The sequence below is a fragment of the Adiantum capillus-veneris genome, chromosome 13 (assembly GCF_014529385.1).
Source record: "Adiantum capillus-veneris isolate H3 chromosome 13, ASM1452938v2, whole genome shotgun sequence".
Taxonomy (NCBI): Eukaryota; Viridiplantae; Streptophyta; class Polypodiopsida; order Polypodiales; family Pteridaceae; genus Adiantum; species Adiantum capillus-veneris.
The window spans coordinates 101,897,020-101,918,949 of NC_140943.1; the positions used below are offsets into that span (position 1 = coordinate 101,897,020).

Here is a 21,930-nt window from a genome sequence, read left to right on the forward strand (position 1 = left end):
TAAGTATACCCTCATTAAGCAAACTGCCACCAACATCACTCAATAACAATGTTTCTTTTGGTATTGAATTGCTTTGACTACAAATATATATAGAGATGAGACTCGAACTTAAGTTGGACCCTCACTAGGCTTGTTTAAGAGAGGCGTTTACCTTTGATCTCGTATTAGCTGGTAGCCTTCGGCCGCGCCTCTCTCTCTCTCTCTCTCTCTCTCTCTCTCTCTCTCTCTCTCCCCCCGCAGGCTTTTTCTCTCGCTGAGCCTGCTGGGTTCAGAGCACACTGGCAGGACTAAGAAGGAAGCGACACGTGTGTAGGGGAGGGAGACAGAATCCCTCCCCCTTTTATAATAGTATAGATAGATATGGATGATTCACTCGACACTAGTGCAACTTCAATGAAGCGTATGATTTTTTTTCACTTTAATCCTAGGAAAAGAGTTAGAGGATCACAACATGTAAAGGTGTGCTTGACAGGGCTTGTGCATTTCTAGACTAATAATTGACGTACGCTGTTATACAAAAGCAGAGCTAGAAACATAGCTAGAGTTTTTGGCTAGAGTCAAAAATAAAGCTTACTCATGATCTACAAAATCAGTCCACAAGAGGACCTAGCTCAGCACATGACCTGTCTCACGCGCGCACACATGATCTAAAGAAACGTCATAAGCAAACTGCAATTCACTAGCACAGTTCATTAAGATCCACCCTCACCATGCCTCGGCTCCCATGGAATTTTACAGAGCCAAGCTGTGCCACATGGCTCTAGTTTAATGATCCGAGATATTTTTCATGCATCGAAAAGAACCATGCTGGTTTCGGACGTGTTAGAAGTAAATATCTAGAGTGTTGAATTTTCTCCCAATGAGCCTTTCCTAACCATTTCCTCCCATCACAAACATTTCTCGAGGGGCAGAAAGAACAATAAAAAAGGCACCTTTGAAAAACAACAAGAAGACATCCAATTTACCACTCCCCCTTCAAAATGACCCATGTAGAATAATAGTGCCCTGCTTGTGTATAAATGTGTCCTCTTTTCTAAGATTCATCGTTACATTTTCAAACTCGGTGCATCTTCAAGTTTGCGAACATTAAAAAATTAACAAACAGTTAATACTTTCATCCTTGAACTGCTGCACTTCCATGAACTTGGCCCCCCCCCTCCCCCCCCCCCGGAAATCCATCAATTGATGGTTAAAGCAGCAATAAAAGTTGACCAACCAAATACGCATATTGCTCAGCAATCCATCAAGCTTAGGGGGCCCAAGACAAATTGTGTAAACTGGTAAATACAACCAACAGTACTCCATGAGACCGACTAATCCTTGCCAAAGTCCGTACTATAATGAGCTGTTGATTCGAGCTTTTTGGCATCATTGAGCTTTCGGACAGCCTGCACAAAGACACTGTTGAGAAGAAAGCATATGACAAAAGTGGAATTGGAGTACTAACAGAACATGACACGACCTTCATGAAATCTTCTTGTATGACATAATCTCGGTCAGCCCGGATCGCAAACATGCCAGCTTCTGTGCACACATTCCTTAAATCCGCACCATTAAACCCCTGCAATTTTTTGAAGTCACAAGAAATTCAATAACCATTTTTAAAGTGCTTAGAAATGGTCTTAACAAGAGTGATAAGAAAGGAAATTGCCTCAGCCAATTTGACAACAGCCTCATAATCAATGTCCCCGTGCTTAGTGATTCCAGCTGCATGAATCTTAAGAATTTCCATTCTAGATTGCTCATTTGGTAGCGGAATCTCAATCTTGCGATCTAATCTACCAGGCCGCAATAAAGCAGGGTCCAACACGTCAGGTCTGTTGGTGGCCATGATCATTTTCACCTGCAAGATAGCTAACTTAAAGCACCAACAAGAGATGTCAGCATGTGTATGCACTAAATAAGCAATGCTTTAAACCTTTCCAAGCTGGTCAAAACCATCCAGCTGATTTAGTAACTCCATCAGAGTTCTCTGGATCTCTCTATCTGCACTGGTACCTTCACTGAACCTTCGGCCACCAATTGCATCAATCTCATCCATAAAAATAATACAAGGCTACAGCCAACATCAAGGTTACAGCAACCAAGTCCATAGGATAGAAACCAAGACCATAGAGAGACACATCAGTTAAATAAAATATTACCTGATGATCACGCGCATAACCAAACATCTCACGTATAAGCCTAGCACTTTCCCCAATGTACTTATCCACAATAGCACTTGATACAACCTGTAACGAGTATCTGAATTAAAGTGAAGTAAATGACACAGACGACACCTCATGAAATAAGCTGCTGTATACCTTCAAGAAATTTGCATCAATGTTGCTGGCAATGGCTCGAGCTAACAAGGTCTTGCCAGTACCAGGTGGTCCATAAAGCAGGACTCCCTGGAAAAAAAGAAATTTCCTTTAATGGCTTGGAAGCAGACCAAAACATTGAGATTATGGTATGGTTAAATGTGTAATGACCTTTGGGGGTTTAATGCCAACTCGCAGGAAAAGCTCTGGATTCATGAGAGGCAATTCAATGGACTCTCGAAGCTCTCTAATTTGGTCACTTAGACCCCCTACTGCAGAATAACTCACGTTGCCAGGGTCTTCATGCAGCATATTGTAAACCACTGGATCCACTTCACGAGGAAGAGCTCGCATAATCGTCAAAGTAGTCATATCCAAAGCTACTCTTGTGCCCGACGTGAGTTTCTCTTTATCCACCTTATTTCGACACCCAACAACATACCTTGGACCACTACTTGCCTTGACAATCACTGCAGATAAAACAGCAAAGATTAAGATTTAACACCATTATTGATTTGGAACCAGTGCTGTATGAGCCAAAAACGTATTCAACATGATGAACTGTGAAAGGTTTTAGGGTAAGGGGTTTCCATGAAAATCCAAAGAAACAAGTAGTCCTTGTTCTGTGTAGCGTAGCAAGATCTCTATTCCTTAAAGGTGATCCTAACTTAAACCTGAGTCAGAGCAAGAGTCCTCTCTGCACATTGACTTCATCTCTCTAAAGAAAAATTCTCTCTCCTCCCTATCAACAAAGAAATACCTATGAGGGAGCTACCAGTGGCAGTTGAGGGCCACCACTTCTTGTGCGGTAGCATCCCGTTCACAGTCTCTTCTCACTCTCTGCTTTATTCGTTCAGTTCACTTCTTTAAAGTTATCGACTAAGCGATAATTAAAGTGATTGCAGATTAGGTATCATACTGTCTTCATCTTTTCTACTATAGTAGAGCTTGATTAAAAGATTAATTATAAGGATCGTCAAAAACTGGACCAAGGAAAAAAGAAGTCTTACATCGTTCATTATCGAGCTGGCGCAGCACTTCCCCAATGATTTGGCCCACACTTTGCAAAGCTTTAAGGTCATCTTCTGTTTTATCGAATTCTTTCTTTGCTCCCTTGGTATTGTCACGCACTGCATAACAGAACATAAAGAAGCATTAGCAAGCCAGCAGTCTAATGTTTGCTTGTCAAAACCATTACGTCCGGGTGGTCTTTGATATTGCAAAACTTTAAGGATGCATTGGTCACATGTCTGTCTGAAGCACATTCCATCCAACCTAAATCTGTGTGCTGTCAAGTTTATGTCATAGATTGCTTCTGCTAGGATACTCCACCATCGAAGACATAACAAGATCTTGCAAGGCAAATAAGTTGGCATCATTGGAACAGAATTGAAATGTGCAGCGAAAGTGATTTATGGTGATAACTCACAATGGGTGCTCAATGTGTACTCAAGGTTCCTTTTACTTCATGAAAGGCTCTATGAGTGAAGAGAGAGAGAGAAGTCTTAACACCAGATGGGGTCCCAAACCCCCCTCCAAGGGCCCCCCTTCCTATTGGTGGACAGGTATTTGCTTTAGATTGCACAAATGCCAGATGCTAATGGGATCTTGCAGTAGATGCTTGGAACTGTGAGGCTAAGGCTTGAAAATGTTAAACGCTGGTGTTGCTGACTTAGATTTGCAACTGTGACGAGGTAATGGGCTGAAAACTGAAGGACTGATCTGAGGTGCTGATACCACTATAACAAACTTGGACACCCCAAGTCTAGATTCTGTCGCGACACAATAGAGATTCACTTCAAAACAATTCACAAATTCAAGAGTCGGCACGGCCCGGCGTAGTTGACTTAGATTTGCAACCGTGACGAGGTAATGGGCTGAAAACTGAAGGACTGATTTGAGGTGCTGATACCACTATAACAAACTTGGACACCCCAAGTCTAGATTCTGTCGCGACACAATAGAGATTCACTTCAAAACAATTCACAATTCAAGAGTCGAAACGGCCCGGCGTAGTTCCATGCCAAGAGAGATTGGCCCCAAAGACTGGCGCCCCTTTCGGTATTTCTTTTATATTAACCTTGAGCAAAGTACAACTCCCACAGGGGTCCTCCGCTCTCAGACTCTACATTTGCAGTAGATGCTTGGAACTGCGAGGCTAAGGCTTGAAAATGTTAAACGCTGGTGTTGCTGACTTAGATTTGCAACTGTGACGAGGTAATGGGCTGAAAACTGAAGGACTGATCTGAGGTGATGATACCACTATAACAAACTTGGACACCCCAAGTCTATATTCTGTCGCGACACAAAAGAGATTCACTTCAAAACAATTCACAATTCAAGAGTCGACACGGCCTGGCGTAGTTCCGTGCCAAGAGAGATTGGCCCCAAAGACTGGCGCCCCTTTCGGTATTTCTTTTATATTAATCTTTGAGCAAAGTACAACTCCCACACAGGGGTCCTCCGCTCTCAGACTCTACGTCCAGATGCCCTGAAAAGTGAGGCCCTTAGGGCTCTTTTATTCTTACAAGGGATGCCAAAAGCAGAGCCCCAAAAGCAATAAACTTAAAAGCAAGTAGTCCCAAAAGCAATTGGTCAAAAATCTGCCACCAGCGCAAATTGCGGAAATCCGTACTATTTGCCACGTCAACATGTCAGTGCAAAATCCGGGCTTCCATACAATGTGCCATGTCAGTCTGCCGTATGTTCTTGCCACATCATCTAGTTTTCTCCGGTGGTCATGCCACGTCATCACTTTGTGATACCACTGTAACAAACTTGGACACAGATTCTGTCGCGACACAACAGAGATTCACTTCAAAACAATTCACAATTCAAGACTCGACACGGCCCGGCGTAGTTCCGTGCCAAGAGAGATTGGCCGCAAAGACTGGCGCCCCTTTTGGTATTTCTTTTATATTAATCTTTGAGCAAAGTACAACTTCCGCAGGGGTCCTTCGCTTTCAGACTCTGCATCCAGATGCCCTAAGAAGTGAGGCCCTTAGGGCTCTTTTATTCTTACAAGGGATGCCAAAAGCAGAGCCTCAAAAGTAGTAGACTCAAAAGCAAGTAGTCCCAAAAGCAACTGGTCAAAAATCTGCCAATAAAAAGCACAGCGCAAATTGCGGAAATCCGTACTGTCTGCCACGTCAACATGTCAGCGCAAAATCCGGGCTTCCGTACAATGTGCCACGTCAACCTGCTCACGTCATCTTGCTTTCTCCGGTGGTCATGCCACGTCATCACTTTGTGGCATACCCCCCTCTTGAAAGAATTGTAATCGCCCTCGATTACGCCTGCAAAACAGACAGAGACCATAAACTAGCTCGGTAGACACTGACTCTTAAGTACCGACGCACTAGACACGACACATCTAGCACTTGTACAAAGACAATAGTCACATCACTGCACATGACATCAGAGGACATCACATGACAATCAATCACAGAAACATTCATTCCAAATCTCAGACCATGACTGTATTTAGTAACCACATCTAGATCCATTCCGAACCTCACTGATGTCAGATTAACTAATCCCATACTACGATCATGTCTATAGAGATTTTCAACTTGAGCACTGTCGTGTGCAAGTAGTCATTTGCCTCGAGCACTGTCGTGTGCGAGAATCGCTCGCCTCAAGCACTGTCGTGTGCAAGAAATCTATTTCGGGGATCCCAATCCATCACTAAGTTCATACTGAACAAAGTAGTCCAATCATGACAACAACTCGTTGCTTCTAAGTGAAGCCATCAGGAGGAAAGAGCAGGTCGCTGCTGCTGTTCGACCCCCCCCCCCCCGCTGTGCCATCGCCCCCCCCCCTCCGCTATCCCTGCTTGTGCTACCCGCCCACTGCCCCTGCTCGCCCGCCTGCACACACACACACACACCCGCCTGCTGCCGCCTTTACACACACACACACACCTGCTTTCCTTGTTCCCCCGAGGTTTTTCTGCACGTTGGATTGAGCCACATTGACCTCCTTGGGCAGTGATAGGCGCACCTTTTTGCAGTTTCTCCCCGCCGTCAGTTCTTCCGCCACAACAGTAGATACAAATGGAGGCTCCAGCTCCACCACAGAGGGACTCGCCCGAAGCCCCCTCGCCCGACCCCGCTGAGCTCACCATTCGACTTGCTCTCTCGCCGACAGAGCAACAGAGCCTAGCCGCAGAGGTAGAGCGATTGCAGGCGACTTCGGTCATCTGTAAGATTCTCTCTCGGCACTCGACCTAGCAGAGGAGAGCTGCGTGACCTTCTCCAGGCCCGCCTTCTCGCCGCCTTCTCGCAGAGGTGGACAGGATCTTGGACGTACAGATACTCGGACACGGTTACTACCAGATCCGAGTTTGAGACTTCCGAGATGGCGTCCAAGGTCATCGCCATGAGTCCATTGACCATCCGAGCAACACGTGCCCACTTTCAACAGTGTAGACATGGTTTCGACCCTGCTTCGGATGTTCTAGTAGAGGAGGCAGACATCCCTATCTCTGTCTGCTTTCCGGGTTTACGGAGGGAGTACTTACCACTTCTATCCAGGATAGGCTCAACTATTGGGACTGTCCTCGAGACACCTCGCACAGCAGCCTCAGTAGCTGCCAAGGCAGCTGGCATTCCTTCAGTTCGCCTTTTGGTCAGAGACACTCACACGCTCCCGAAGGTTATCCTTCTACCTCGGGTGAATGGGGGTTAGTTCAGATAGAGTGTGGAGTATTCGGGCCTCCCGAACCAGTGCTTCATTTGTCGACAGATGGGCCATCTAGCGAAGGCCTGTCCACGGAGGAGGCCTCGACCTACACCACAGCCTCAGCCCCAGCCTGCAAGGGCTGGCCAACAGACACAGCCAGAGACACAGTGCACATAGGCAAAGCCACCCTCTGAGCCTAGAGCTCCAGTGGAGGGATGACAGCAGATTCGTGGTAGACGTCGCCAGGGGCCACAGCGTCAGACTGGCACTCAAAGTGGTCCTCAGGCACCTACTCAGCAGCAGTGGGTTCCCACGGGGAACCGTTTTGGTCCTCTAGAGCAGGATGAGGTCCCTGCCCCAGCCCCTTCCCCAGCTTCACCCTCGACAGCCCCTCCCCCCCCCCCCCCCCCCCCCCCAAGAGTTCCCTCCATCTTCCTCATCCTTCCCCTCGCCTCCTGCTCCGGCTGCCTCTTCCCCCTGCTCTTCTACCTCTGTCGCTCCTTTCCGCCCCTCTTCTCCACCGCTCTCCCCATCTCCCTCTCCCCCCCCCCCCTCCTGCTTCAGTTCCACATTCGACCCAGGGGGCAGGGCCTTCTCCTGCGGCTAGGAGATCTCTTGGCAGCGCCTTTGCCACGAGTCGCTTAGCGAGAGAGGGACAGCCTTTCCTACGGCCCCCTCTACAGGTACAGACATCTTCCCTTGCAGCTATCCCTCGTGGTCTGACGAGCATTGACATCCGGCGCCGATGGGACTTCTTCGACTACGCTTTACTCGTTTTTTCGGCGACCCCTCAGCAGACCATGAGGCAGCCTGCTTCAAGATCCATGTTCTGTTCCTTGCCGCTAGGGGGACAGAGACCTTGGACTCAGCAGTTGGCTTCTCCTTCCCCCTCTGCGGCAGAGACCAGATAGAGTGGACTCTCGACTCAGTGTTGGGATGGTTGCACACACAGGTACTAGAGTTCTCTCACCACATGGGGCAACTAGGAGTTACAGATTTGCTTCAGACTTTGTGGCCATTGGCCAAGTTTGCGGTGACACCTCCAGACTCAACAGGATGTAGACACATTGTGGTTTACTTCTTTGCTGATACACAATGCTAGCCATGCTATGTATACATTCATGAGGACTCCTAGACAGAGGAGGTTGCTTTACGTACGGCTCGCTCTGCTTGGGCTTGGGCCAGGCACTCGTTGCAGTCACGTCTATCTAGAGGACGCTCGGATGCGGATTACTCCCCATCCAAGCCAGCCTCGAAGATAGCCGGTCTAGCTGTTGCGGCAGCATCTATTCTCTCTCGCTCTCCATGAGGAATGTGTAGGGACTAGGTGGGCCCCAGTTTCAGCGCCAGCGGGGCCGACTGCGTCACGAGCTTCACAATGTCTTGTGGGAGGAGAGAATGATCTCCTTATGCTTCAGGAGTACCATCTGTGTGAGAGCCGCATCAGTGGTCAGCTCTTGCGTGGACGATATGATACTTGTTGGTTACCTGCTGCTTTTGGACCTGGAGGCATCCAGGGTGGGGTATCTATGACTATTGCGGACTCTTTGCAGCAGGCCAAGGTGAGCAGAGGGATCATTGTGTCAGGCAGGGTTCAGTGGATTACTATGCAGGTTCAGGGTGGCCTACTGGGTTTCCTGAACATCTATGCGCCCAATGTGGCGAGTGCTCGTGCAGCGTTTTGGTCTCAAATAGCTAAGTCTCTGCCGCAGGCAGAGCATTGGTGCATAGGGGAGGACTTCAACATGCTGGAGGACCCTTCTGACAGGATTGGTGGTAGCCATGCTACTATGCATGGAGTTGAGTTGGCAGCTTGGGAGAGGCTTTGTATGACTTTGAGGGTCTCGGATGCTTGGCAGCACTCTCATTTTGTGAGGCCCCCAAACACCCTGGCCTTCTCTCGATCGGACCGCAGAGTGGGAGGAGTGAATCTATAGCGGATAGATCGCTTCTACACTAGTGACCACTTCAGTGACTTGGGAGGACAGTGGGCATCCTGGCAGGGACCTCCTTCTCGGACCATGCACCAGTGATCCTCACAGTAGCAGACAGGCAGAGGAGTGGGAGCACGATGCTTCGCATCCCAGAGAGGGTCTTGTTGGACTCAGCACTCAGAGAGAGGGTAGAGGCTCTCTGGACAGAGGGCTTGGACAGGCAGGACTCTCCTGCTGACAGAGTGGCCGCAAGCCTAGCACTGATTAGTCGTCTTTTTCTACAAGAGTCTTTGGCTCACCGGGCTGCAGCGAGAGAGGAGGAGCAGCGTCTCAGACGTGGCATTGCTTCGTTACAGAGGATGCAGGAGCAGCATACAGACAGTCCCTGGTTGGAGGAGCAGTTACAGCAGGCTCCACAGGAGCTTGCTAGCACACAGGAGAGGCAACATGAGTTTGCTTTCCACTGGCAGGCATCTCAGTGGACCCATGTGGACGACAGAGTGACTGGTGCTTTCTTTGAGGCAGTGGGACCTCGGCATTCGCATGCCAAGCTCAGTCAGTTGAGGAGGCCCGATGGGTCAGTTGCTTCTGAGCCCGAGGATATATGCATGCAATTGCTACTGACTTTTACCGTGAGTTACTGTCTGCAGAGTCCCAGTCAGCGCGTCAGGATGCATGCAGGGAGCAGGTTTGGACACAGATGCCTTGTCTTGTGACTCAGGAGATGCGTCAGAGGCTTGAGCTGCCACTTCAGCTTGAGGAGCTGCACACGGCTCTTAAGGCCCTCCCCCGTGGTAGTTGTCCAGGTGAGGATGGGCTGACTCCCAGTTTTTTCTTGGAGTACTGGGACCTGCTTGGCCCATATCTCTGCAGTGCTTTTTAGTACATTTTGCACACAGGAGTGATGCTTGACAGCATGAGTGAGGGCCTGATCTACTTCATTCCCAAGGAGGGTGGCTCCTTGGATGAGATTCGACAGTGGCGCCCCATCACCATTCTCAACTCAGCGTACAAAATTCTTGCCAAGGCTCTAAGGATTCAGCCACTTCTGGAGAGTCTGATAGATGGGACTCAGACAAGTTTTGTCAAGAAACGCAGTATCCTTGACAACATCTTTACCTTTTGGGAGGCCTCTGCCCTGGCACGGCTCCGTGGTGAGGACCTCGTGATCCTTCTTCTCGATTTTGAGAAGGCATACGACAGAGTTGACTGGGACTTTCTAGAGGGCACTCTACGCACGATGGGCTTCTCAGATGCTTGGATCAGAGGGGTGTCAGCTTTGTACAGGCACGCTCATAGTCAAGTACTCTTGGCAGGAGGGAGAGGTGATCGCTTCATGCTTACACGCTTGGTCAAACAGGGCTGTCATCTTGCCCCTTTCCTCTTTCTGTTCTATGCGGAGGCGATGAGCAGGTTTTTGGTGTCGCAGCAGGTTGGTCTACGGGGCTTAGCACTCCCTATTCGGGGAGATGAGCTACTGGACACTGAGTTTGCCGACGACTCAGCCTTGTACTTAGATGGCCAGGAGGCCAACCTCCACAGGTGTGAGCAGGCTCTGGAGACCTTCTGTTGTGCATCGGGCACACTGATCACTGGAGAAAGACAGTGGCTTTCTCGGTTGGTAATGCTCCTGTGCCAGATTGGATGCCAGGAGAGGGTTTCAGGTGGATCCCCCCAGGGACTGCAGTTCGGTACTTGGGCTATCAGGTTGGTTTGGACTTGTCTCCCGAGCAACAGATTGCTCCCCTTCTCCTATCTATCAGGAGAAAGTTGTTACACTGAGCTCAGCACGACTTTCTTTGGCTAGCAGAGTAGTAGTTGCCAACCAGGTGTTGTTGGCGATTATGTGGTACATCACTTCCTGCTAGATCTTCTCGAGTTCTTGTATCAGCCACGTAGAGAGGCTGATCAGGAACTTCCTTTGGTCAGGACGTGACACTCAGATACCCGAGCCAAGGTGGCTTGGCAAGTCATCACTCTTCCTTGTTCAAAGGGAGGGCTTGGGATCATTGATCCAGCACAGCAGAGCAGAGCCCTTCTTGGGAAGTTCATCGTCAGAGGACTTCTTCCAAGTGAGGAGCCTTGGAAGGAGTTCTTGCTACAACGGCTACGTGCTAGGGTGCCTCAGGCAGGAGGCCCTTGGCAGCCTTCGACCAGATGGATCTTTACAGAGATGCGCAGAGTTGGTCTGAGCAGGAGACTGGAGGACCGCTTCGCTGTGAGTCTACTTCGATCTTGGGAGCACTTGCGGCATGGCCTGGAGCAGAGACAGCCTACGTGCATGGAGGAGCACGGCAGCCCCTCGTCTGGAACCCCATGGTTAGCACTCAGAGAGGCCACTTGGTTGGTAGTCGACCTCATGTTTCCTGGGGTCCCATGGCAGCAGGTCCAGCGTGCTCTTTAGGTGACTGGCTAGAGTTCACAGGTTTGTCACAGGAGGTCCAGGGCCTTCAGTTACAGGGCATGAGAGGGGTGCAGAGCATGTGCCAGGACATCACAGAGTCAGTTCCAGCTGAGTGGCTCACGCCCCTCGAGCCAGTAGCACCCCGGTGGATGGGAGCCTTCACACGATTGGAGGTTCTCATCTCAGTGAGGGCCTGCTCAGAGACTGTCCCAGCTCTTTTCTTCGAGCTTCAGGGTGGGGGACGCCTTCAGCGAGTTGCAGTAGAGGCCCCGCAAGTAGCAAAGTGTTGTTTTCAGAGGATCCAAGTAGTGGGCATCTGTAAGAGGACCGTTGTCATAGATCCTGATCCAACAACTCTCGAGACTGGACACTGGAGGCTGTGGGCTTGGGAGTGTTGTCCACTGGCACGAGTACAGTGGGATCCTGGTGAGTGGCTATGGAGGGATCCCTTCTCTTCTGCAGACCACTCAGGAGTCCCGTTCTTTCAGTACACTGTTCGACTGGGACGTCATATACTAGCAGCACAGAGAGAGGCCCGCCCCGCTGCAGCACCTCATTGGCAGGAGGAGGGGCGACAGCTGAGTTCTTGGCAGTTTTTTGGGAGAGGTCGTGGGACTCCAAACAGCCGAGACGAGTCACCTTGTTTCAATGGCTGGTCGCACACAGAGCTACAACAGTCGGGAGCTAGCTAGTGCATAGTGGTCTCTCGGCCGCATCTGCAGCTTGTGACCACCTTGTGGAGAGTCAACGTCACTGTCTTTGGGACTGTCCCTCGGCCCAGCAGGTGTGGCTACGAGTTCTTCGGCTCCTGCCTGCTCTCTCCACGGCTCGACAGTACACTTGGGGAGCAGCGGCTTGGTCCACCCTCTCAGGCTTGCCCCGTGCCACCAGCAGAGACTGTTCGTGACTTCTGGCTAGAGCTGATCCACACTCTCAGAGGACATTTCGAGGGACTACAGGGCAGCTCCGACTGCATGCAAGAGCACAGAGAGGCTTTCCTACGACTCTGGCGTCTTGGGCCTTTCTACACCATGGTCCAGGGTGTACTCCGATGGCACTACCGACCACCTGTGTCGCTTTTCCCTCCCCCCATTTCTTGATTTAGCCCCATTGTACATATGCTGGTTTTTTCATTGGGAGAGTCTCCCACCATGGTTGTTGTAGCCCTCTCTTGAAGAGGTGGTTGTAGCCCTATGGGCAATTTCAGTAACTAATAGAAGGATCTTTTTCTCGGAAAAAAAAAAAAAAGTGGTCCAATCATTCAATTCCAATTGTGTGGCCATCTCATCCCGCAGGAACTCTTGATGCACGCGCGACAGATCCATTGAATTGGTCGTGATTCAATTATCAGGTTCATTCGAGAGCTGTCACTGCTCCAAAATCATCATCATCTCATCTTGTTATCTGTTCACAAATAGCAGGTTCCATTGGTTTCATTCAAAATTCTTAAAACTTATCTTTGTTTTGGAGTTGTCATTGCTCCAAATTCGTAATCCATTATCATCAATTTCACCTGTCATGTACACACATCTAGCAAGCTCTTCCAGCCAACATTAATCTCATGAATCAAAAATCATCTTCAGAAATTCCTATTTCAGAGTTCTTCATTTACACACTTAGTTCATACTGAACACAGTGTTTCAATCATCTAGTCATCTCATTCGTCCAGAAGTCTTGATGCACATAGATCCCTGTGTAGCCATCTCATCCCACAGGAACTCTTGATGCACTCACCACAGTATCCAATCATCTCATTCATATGGGAATCTTGATGCACTAGAATCATTCAACATGCGTCATCATTCATTCATTCATATTCATCATTCTTATCTCAAATCGAAAGGATATCCGATTCATTCCTAAGTTGTTTCAGTCTCGATTTCACCATCTCATCCTTGATTTCACCTGCAAAACAGGCAAAGCGACGGCTCACCTCGTTGCAAAAGAGTAGATGTCCAACTCCATGCTTCCCAATCCATACAGAAGTGAGTTCATCGCTTCTATTTCCGGTTATCTGTCACAAACAACCAGATTGTCAGTACATCAGTATCTCTTTCAGTGTCATTCCCAATATCTAGTTCATCTTCTAGTCAACAGCTCTATCCAGCTCTTCCTACGAATAAAGCTTCCGTTTTTCTGCACTCGTCTGTCCTTTCAGCTCTCGTCTCATCCTGAGAGGAGAATCAATGGCCTCATGTCATCTCCAGTGAATCTCATCAATCGGGTGATCCTTCAGGTATTTCGCAAATCTCGGATCTTTGGAGTACTTGATCAACCTTTTCACACCCACGTCAACCTACAGTGGACGCTTGTAATATGCTCTAGCAAACTTCTCCACCAAAAAAAGAAAGCCCAAGTCTCCATTTTGTTCTTCAGTTCCCGTGCCAAATTTCAATTAGGAGGTGTTATCTCTGTCAGATTCTCCATGAGGACCCATGTGTAATCTAGGAATCTTTATGGCTTTATGCCCTGTAAGACAAAGCGATGAAGACGGGAGGGCGCTCGATGCGCGATGTACGAAGGGTGGGAGTGACTAATAAGTCCGGGGTTGGAACACGAAGATTCTTCAGTGTCAATTTACACTTCAGTGTCGATTTACAAAGTGCCCAAGTGCCACGTAGGCTCTTTGATAGACCCGTATGCTTTGAGGAAAGCACACGCCTGATGCTCTGATACCACTGTAACAAACTTGGACACCCGCGAAACAACAAAGATTCACTTCAAAACAATTCACAATTCAAGAGTCGGCACGGCCCTGCCAAGAGAGATTGGCCCCAAAGACTAGCGCCCCTTTCAGTATTTCTTTTATATTAATCTTTAAGCAAAGTACAACTCTCGCAGGGGTCCTCCGCTCTCAGACTCTACCCTTAGGACTCTTTTATTCTTACAAAGATGCCAAAAGCAAAGCCCCAAAAGCAGTAAACTCAAAAGCAAGTAGTCCCAAAAGCAACTGGTCAAAAATCTGCCAGTAAAAAGTACCAACGCAAACTGCGGAAATCCGTAATGTCTGCCACGTCAGCATGTCAACACAAAATCCGGGCTTCCGTACAGTGGCCACGTCAATCAACCGTACGTTCCCGCCACGTCATCTGGCTTTCTCCGATGGTCATGCCACGTCATCACTTTGTGACACTAAATCCTAGAAGTAGGAGTTAGCTTGTCCACATGCACATAGGGTTAGATGTGCACGTGACAAGAATGAACAGACATAACATCCCAATGGAAGGTTTGAGGCCACAGAAAATACCACCATGACCCCATCACATGAGGAACACAACCAAAACAAAGTAGCGTATATGGGCATTCAAAAAATTAAGACTTTTCTTAATACCAGGTTGTCGGAGCTATTCCAAACTCCAGTGCTTGCATTTGGAAACTAGAATACAACCAAAACCTTTGATGACACAACGCTTAGCCAAGAAGTTCCAGCATTTGAAGCTGTATGTAACACCTCCAGACTCTACCTCCACCTTGAAAGCATTTGGTTGAGGCAGCTTCATTCTGCACTCTTCCTTTCTTCCAGTTTCAACAAAACGAACCCAACCATTTCCCTATCTATTGCATACGCCCACCCTTTCACTGGTACGTGCTTTCAGTTATGGTGCATTAGTTCAGCAATGCCTGAAGTGAGATCTAGCATTCGTGTAACACTCTGTTTCCTCATAGTTGAATCACAAGTTCTAGATGACCTCCTCTACCTGCATCTACATAACATCAATGTGCGAAAGTTTGCAAGTAAGCTTTGAGTAGGAGGAGAAGCTTGTATATTTTTGGCATTAAGGCTTGTAGATTTGAGGGTTAGATCTGTGTCTTAAGCAAGGACAAGAACCAAAGTACTACATGAACCAAGGGAGTAAGCTAGAAAATTGATGAGGGGCCAGAACTTGCAAAGAGAAAGAGAAAAAACCACATCAAATCCGCATGCCAAGCTGCAAACTCGTTTCATCTTGGGCAAAGCATTTCTGACATGCATTCCAAGTTCCAGTGACGACAAAGAAGAGATCTAAAGTACCAAACACTAAGACTGCCACCAACTTGATGGAGAAATTGATGGCTTTGCATGACAACCACCAACAGCCGCGGACAGAACACGGAGAGAACCTTTTACTAGTGCAGATCTACAGATACTCAAGGACAAGAACAAGGGGAAAGGAGAAAGAAGTTGTAACCAGTTTTAAGAATATAGACCATAAGTCTAGGTCAGAGAAGAACTTAATCACTGCGTTTGTCGGGCAGCCACAAATTTTTTCTTCCCTGGAAAAGTGGTCCATGCAAATCTTAGACACAAATGCAAGAAACCTCCTAGCCATGCACTAATTTTCCCTCTCCGGATTCCCCCTTCTCCCTCTAGAGGGCCCTAATGGCTGATGTTATATTTCGAGCACTTCCTCCAACGTGGCGGAGGGAGCTCTAGGCCTAGTACCAAAGACTCGGTGATTGTATGGCACTTACATATCATAATCTCCCAGAAGCTTTTGAGTTTTGAAGGCTTTTCACTGTAAGTGCTTTTCAGGCCAAAGGCCTTTAAATATGAGGTTAGGGCTCATTCTCTGGCATGCTTCCTGGAGAAGGTGCAGAGTCTGGAGTACCGGCTTGTATTGTGTTGATGCAATATAAAGAAATACCGAAAGGGGCGCCAAGGTTTGGGGCCAATATTCTCTGGGGTGGAATTCCGCCACTCTGTGTCGTGTGTCGTCTCTCTATCTCAGTTCTGTATTTATTGAAGTGTTAAAAGTCTGTTCAGACTGTTCTTTTCTATTGGCACGTGGTGCCCGTCTTGTGACAACAGGCACTTCATACGAGGATCACGATCACTGACAATAGATTGTGGCATACCATAGTACTTGAAAACATTGTACATAAACAATCGTGCCATCTGGTCAGATTTTATCTTCTTCCTGACAGGAATAAAAAGGGCTCGCTTGTTGAACCTGTAAATAATAGTCCATAAACCATTATTCCCTGTTGGTGTTTAAAACCGGCCCGTAGGGCGGTAGGCGTTGGCTTTCACCCGATATTCTTTACTTTAAACACACACACAGAGCACTTTGCAAAGAGAACCTGCGACGGGAGTTAACACTTGAATACACACACGGCTCGGAAGCTAGAATGCTCCGAGCAGACGCCGACAACCTGTAGGCCCCAAAATTGGCGCCCCTTTCGGTATTTCTTTATTCTTTAGGAGGGTAAATTACAAGGTAAGGTCCTGGGAATCTTTCACGTGTATCCACCTAGATACCATTTGATTTGGCCAAATTTCGGCAACATAACAGCCCCAAAACTTGCGCGAAACCAATTCCCCTGCTGGAACTCGCTTGCACTGTCGTATACCCTCTGATTCCTGTCCAAAAACAGTAAATTCAGCACGCTGTATTTACTGGTTTTTGCCCTGTTTTCAGCCCCAAACAGTCCCCTAACTGTCCTTTGCCAGTGGGGCACGATTCCCAATGATCCTGGCGTCCGTATGGCTGAAAAACAGTGAATTTACAGCGCATACACAGCGCTGATTTTGCACCTGTACGGTGAGGTTATGACCCTCACCAGTGCCTGCTTTGGAGCAGCAGTTAGCTACCCCTGTTCCTGCTCAAGGAGGCTCTTGCCTCAGCACAAAAGCATGAACCCACACAACTGTACATCAGTCAAATGAGTAGCCCTCTTGTGGGGCATCACATAACTGCACGTAGGGGAGAGAGAGAGCAGTGTGTAGTGTGCAGGGCATCACTCCTAGCACCACATTGTACATGAGAGGGAAAGAAAGCACTCCATAGCTCTTAACCTGTGACAGGTTGCAAATGAGGCTTCTCCCAGCTTAAAAATCAGCGCCCATTTTTCTGCAAGAGGAAAGTTCACCAAAATGTGACACTTGGCGCATTTTCAAGCATTTTCCCGTTTCGGGTTTGCCGCTTAAAAATATCCTGACCGGTTGCCCAGTTGACTTCGCGGCAGAGTTATAAAATGTTCCCCTAGTCATACCGAAAGTAATGACGCGAACACATTTCACGGCCCAAAATAGCAGTTCCCTAAATTTTAGGAGATGCTTTCGTTGGGCTCCCACTGGTCTTCTGACCATCTATCCTCATTGGGACCGCATCCAAAAGTGCAATGTGGCCCAACTGTCGGATACTTTTTGTTGGAAGTCCCACCTCGACTTTACGCCTTAATTGAGTTCACTTCCTAGCATCCACCAACTTGCTAAGTGCGACGGGGGGACCTATATGATCTTGCTCTGAGCCTAGACATCCTCTTACCATACGAATTCCAGTGCCGACCACTTCCCGTCTGCGGGTGAATCTACCATTCACATTGGCCATACAATGTCCGACCGTTTGCTACTTCAAAAAGAGGGTCTCAAAACAAATAAAATAAACCCCATTGGAAAGAAACCAACAACCAAGGTTAGCAGTTGCCACATCTCTGTGACATGGTTAATAACTGCCACGTCCTCGTGACATACCCCCCTCTTGAAATCGCAAACGTCCTCGATTGCATACCATAAATACACGCCACTGATGATCTTGTGCTATTAACACTCTTTTATCATCGCATGTATCCGCAAGAAAGGTCGTAACATACATAGATACAAATGACTTAATGAGGCCTTCATACTTTTGCCATTTCCATCTATGGCACTGAATTTATATGTACATTTGATGTACTAGCTCTATCATTACCCCTCCTTTGCACACGTTGGGTTGGGGCATAAGTAGGCTGTAACCCAAAGGCTTCAAGGTAAAGCTGCAATACATTTGGTGACTATGACAGTTCATGCTCTTCCATCCACTTTGCATCCATAGGCGGATAGTTCTTGAACTTCACCAAATAACGTCTTGCAACTTGTCCTTTAACTTTTCTGTCCTTATGTGCCAAAACTTGCTCAGGTACCAGGATCTCATCAAGTTCCTCAACTTCTGGCTGATCCTCAACTGGCATATCTTCTGGCACATCACCCACGAAGGGTCTTAAAAGACTCACGTGAAACGCATTATGAATCTTCCACGCATCAGGCAATTTCAGCCTGTAAGCCACATCGTTGATCTTGTCAAGCACTTGAAAAGGCCCATAGTAACGCATGCTGAGCTTAGGAAACAGTCGTTCCTTGCCCTTCATCTTCTTTAACCTTGCCTTTTCGAACCTTAAGAGAACCCAATCACCAGGTGATAGTAACAATTCACGACGGTGACGATCAGCAGCATTTTTCTGTTTTGCCTGAGTTTTCTCCAAGGCAACTTTAATCTTCTTATACATCTCATCCATGTTCTCAACATATCGATCTGCCTCAAAGATCCTGTCCTTGGTGTGCAAAATGGGAGGAACCTTTTTGCCGCCTTCAACAATCTCAAAAGGTGCTTTGCCAGTAGATGAATGCACCATATTATTGTACGCATACTCAAGCATAGGCAAATACTGTTCCCACTTGCCCTTATTATCTGACACATAGCATTTCAGCAGATCTAAGACAGTAGAATTGGCCTCTTCTGACTGTCCATCAGTTTGTGGATGAAACGAAGACGAGAACTTGAGCGTAGTACCCATGTTCTCAAACAATCCTCTCCAGAACAAACTGGTCATGCGAGGATCACGATCACTGATAATCGATTGTGGCATACCATGGTACTTAAACACATTGTACATGAACAAGCGTGCCATCTGATCAGATTTTATCTTCTTCCTGACAGGGATAAAATGGGCCTGCTTGCTGAACCTGCAGATAATGGTCCATATACCATCATTCCCTGTTGGCGTTCTTGGAAGATCAAAGATAAAGTCCATAGCAATGCTTTCCCATGGCTTATCCGGAATCGGCAGTGCTTGTAACAACCCTGGTGCCTTTTGCCTCTCAAACTTGACCTTTTGGCAAACTATGCATGCTCGCACAAAGGCATCCACATCTCTCCTCAAGGTAGGCCAATAGAAGAATGTCTCTACCGCCTTAACTGTTGCATCAATGCCACGATGCCCTGCATACGGTGGGACATGACTCTCTTCCATGACCTTATGTCGCAGTGGCCTAGTGACACAAAGTCTGCCATGCATCATCATAAAACCATCTCTGAGGAGCTAGTGCTCGTGATGTTGCCCCTCTTGTAACTGTTCAAAGATCCTTGCAAAATCTTCATCAGCAATATACTGTTCCTTCATGTCATCTAACTCATGATGATAAGGAATTGACACAGCTGAAATTTGTGGCTTTCTTGATAACGCATCAGCCACAACATTCTTCTTGCCTTCCACATGCATAATCTGGAAGTGGAACATGGAAAGAATGTTTGCCCATCGCATATGCTTTTCGGATAACTTTGACTGTGTCAAGAAGTATCGCAAGGTCTGATGATCTGTTTGGACAACAAAATCAGCACCTAAGAGGTAGTGCTTCCAGCTAGAAAGCGCATGAATCACGGCCAAGAGCTCTTTCTCATAGACTTGCATAGTCCTCTCTGGCCCTTGCAAAATTCGGCTTTCATAGGCTACTACCCGTCCATCTTGCATTAGCACTGCTCCGATGCTACTGCCACACGCGTCACACTGGACCACAAATGACTTCCTAAGATCTGGCAAAACAATAACTGGATCTGAAGTCAACTTTTCCTTTAAGAGACTAAAAGCTGAAATCTCTTTTTGGGTCCATCTGAAAGTGACCTCTTTCTTTTGCAATGCGTGAAGAGGCGATGCTATCTCTGCAAAATTTCTGATAAACCTTCTATAGTAGGAACACAATCCCAAGAAGCTTCTGACATCGTGCACAGTCTTCAAGTCTGGCCATGTCTTGATAGCTTCGACCTTTGCGGGATCCATTCTAACACCATCCTTTGAGACTATGTGGCCCAGAAAGTGGATCTCTTCGAGGAAGAATTCACTTTTCTTAGGATTGACAAGCAACCTGTGACTGCGCAGCTCTTCGAACACAATGGTCAAGTGACGCCTATGCTCCTCTTCATTCTTCGAATACACAATCATGTCATCGAAGAATGTTCCAACAAACTGTTGATGCGAGCGGAAAATCCGGTCCATCATTCTGTTGAACGTGGCTGGAGCATTTGTTAGCCCAAACGGCATCACTAGAAACTCATAAAGACCAAATGTCGTTCTAAACGCAGTCTTGTGCACATCCTCTGGGCTTATACGAATCTGATGGTACCCACTCTTCAGGTCTATCCTGCTGAAAATTGCAGCACCCTCTAAACGATCGAGAATATCATCAATGCGAGGAATAGGAAACCTATTCTTGATGGTATTCTTATTCAACGCACGGTAATCAATACACATGCGCCATGAGCCATCCTTCTTCTGCACTAGGAGCACTGGGGAGCAAAAGGGTGAAGAACTAGGCTGAATCAGCCCCTTCTCTAATAACTCCTCAACCTGGCCCATAATCTCTTTCTGATGTGCCGCACTAACCCTGTAGGGAGGTCTATTTGGTTGGCTACACCCTGGCACCAAATCTATCCGATGGTCCTCAGGTCTCTCTGGCGGTAATTGCGACGGTAATGAATCAGAAAAACAGTCACTAAACTTTTGCAAAAATGCTGACCTTTCTTTATCTAACACAGATAAATTTGACTGATCCCTATCTGAGACATCACGTGCAAAAATCAAGTACACAGAAAGATGATTCTTTATTACAGAAGTGATAGCAGAAGCAGATACAATAGGGACTGACTCTCCTTTAAGCTTTACATCCAAGATGTGAGTTTTGCCCCTATGCTGTACAGTGATCTTTTTGTTGTAGGCATCCAAGACTCCATGCACTCGGAACATCCACGGGATCCCCAACAAGGCGTCACAACCTTCCAGCGGCATGATGTAAAACTCTTCAGTGTCCACATACGACTGAATATGCAGACGCAGTTTTCCAATGATAGGAGTAACACACTCTGAGTGGCCAGGACATGCCAACCCTGCCTCTGCTGTGTACCCCATTTCTTCAGCTTTGATGCCGAGCTTCATAGCTAACTCTGGTGAGATAAAGTTGGCTTTGGCACCTGGATCAAAGAAGATGAGTGCCGTCTGATCTCTAACTTTACCCCATCTCCTGCATAACTCACTGGCATCTGTGCTGGGCCTGTCACCCACCATGTCTGGCACTAAACCTGCCGTGGGTTTAGGCTTCTTGCCTTTCTGGTCTTCTTTATTCTCTGAGTCAGCTGGCCTTTTCCTTTGTGGACAATTGATAGAAAAGTGACCAGGCTGCTCGCATATAAAGCATTTGTTCTCAACCATTAGGACCTTCTTTTCCTCGAGCGACTTGCGCACAAAAGGCTTCCTTTTCTGTTTCTTTGCCTGCGCTCCAGAAGTCCCAGTTGAATCCTTGTCTTTGGTGGCCTGTTCAGACCCCTGTGACGCATCAGGAGCCGTTTTCACAAAGGGCTTCTTCGCTGAATTTTTCTTTTGCTGCCCTCCTTTATCACTGCTCGGAAATCCACTGTCCTCTCCTTTCAACAGGGCAAGACCAGTGTTCGCAACTTCCATAAGCTGAGTAAGGGTAGCCACTCTATTCTTTGTACAGTAAGCGCGAAGCCCTTTAGGCAACCCACAACAATACTTCTCTATCTGCTCTGTCAGTGGCACAAATCTGTAGGAGGTCACTGAGAGTAATGCTTTACAAAACCTC

At 47.5% G+C, this 21,930-nt stretch overlaps 1 protein-coding gene across 1 annotated transcript in view; it reads right to left on the bottom strand.

Annotated features, from left to right (window-relative positions):
* Positions 1 to 1,207: 1,207 nt before the first annotated feature.
* The window catches only part of LOC147444538 (26S proteasome regulatory subunit 10B homolog A), a 50,259-nt gene continuing 29,536 nt past the window's right edge, over positions 1,208 to 21,930 (bottom strand). The window contains exons 2-9 of the mRNA XM_086527118.1: positions 3,311 to 3,430; positions 2,472 to 2,770; positions 2,304 to 2,390; positions 2,145 to 2,231; positions 1,919 to 2,056; positions 1,652 to 1,843; positions 1,463 to 1,561; positions 1,208 to 1,388 (exon numbers count right to left, since the gene is read on the bottom strand). Of these exons, the coding sequence (XP_086383244.1) occupies positions 1,314 to 1,388; positions 1,463 to 1,561; positions 1,652 to 1,843; positions 1,919 to 2,056; positions 2,145 to 2,231; positions 2,304 to 2,390; positions 2,472 to 2,770; positions 3,311 to 3,430 (1,097 nt within the window). The 3' untranslated portion in view covers positions 1,208 to 1,313. The remainder of the gene's footprint in view (positions 1,389 to 1,462; positions 1,562 to 1,651; positions 1,844 to 1,918; positions 2,057 to 2,144; positions 2,232 to 2,303; positions 2,391 to 2,471; positions 2,771 to 3,310; positions 3,431 to 21,930) is intronic.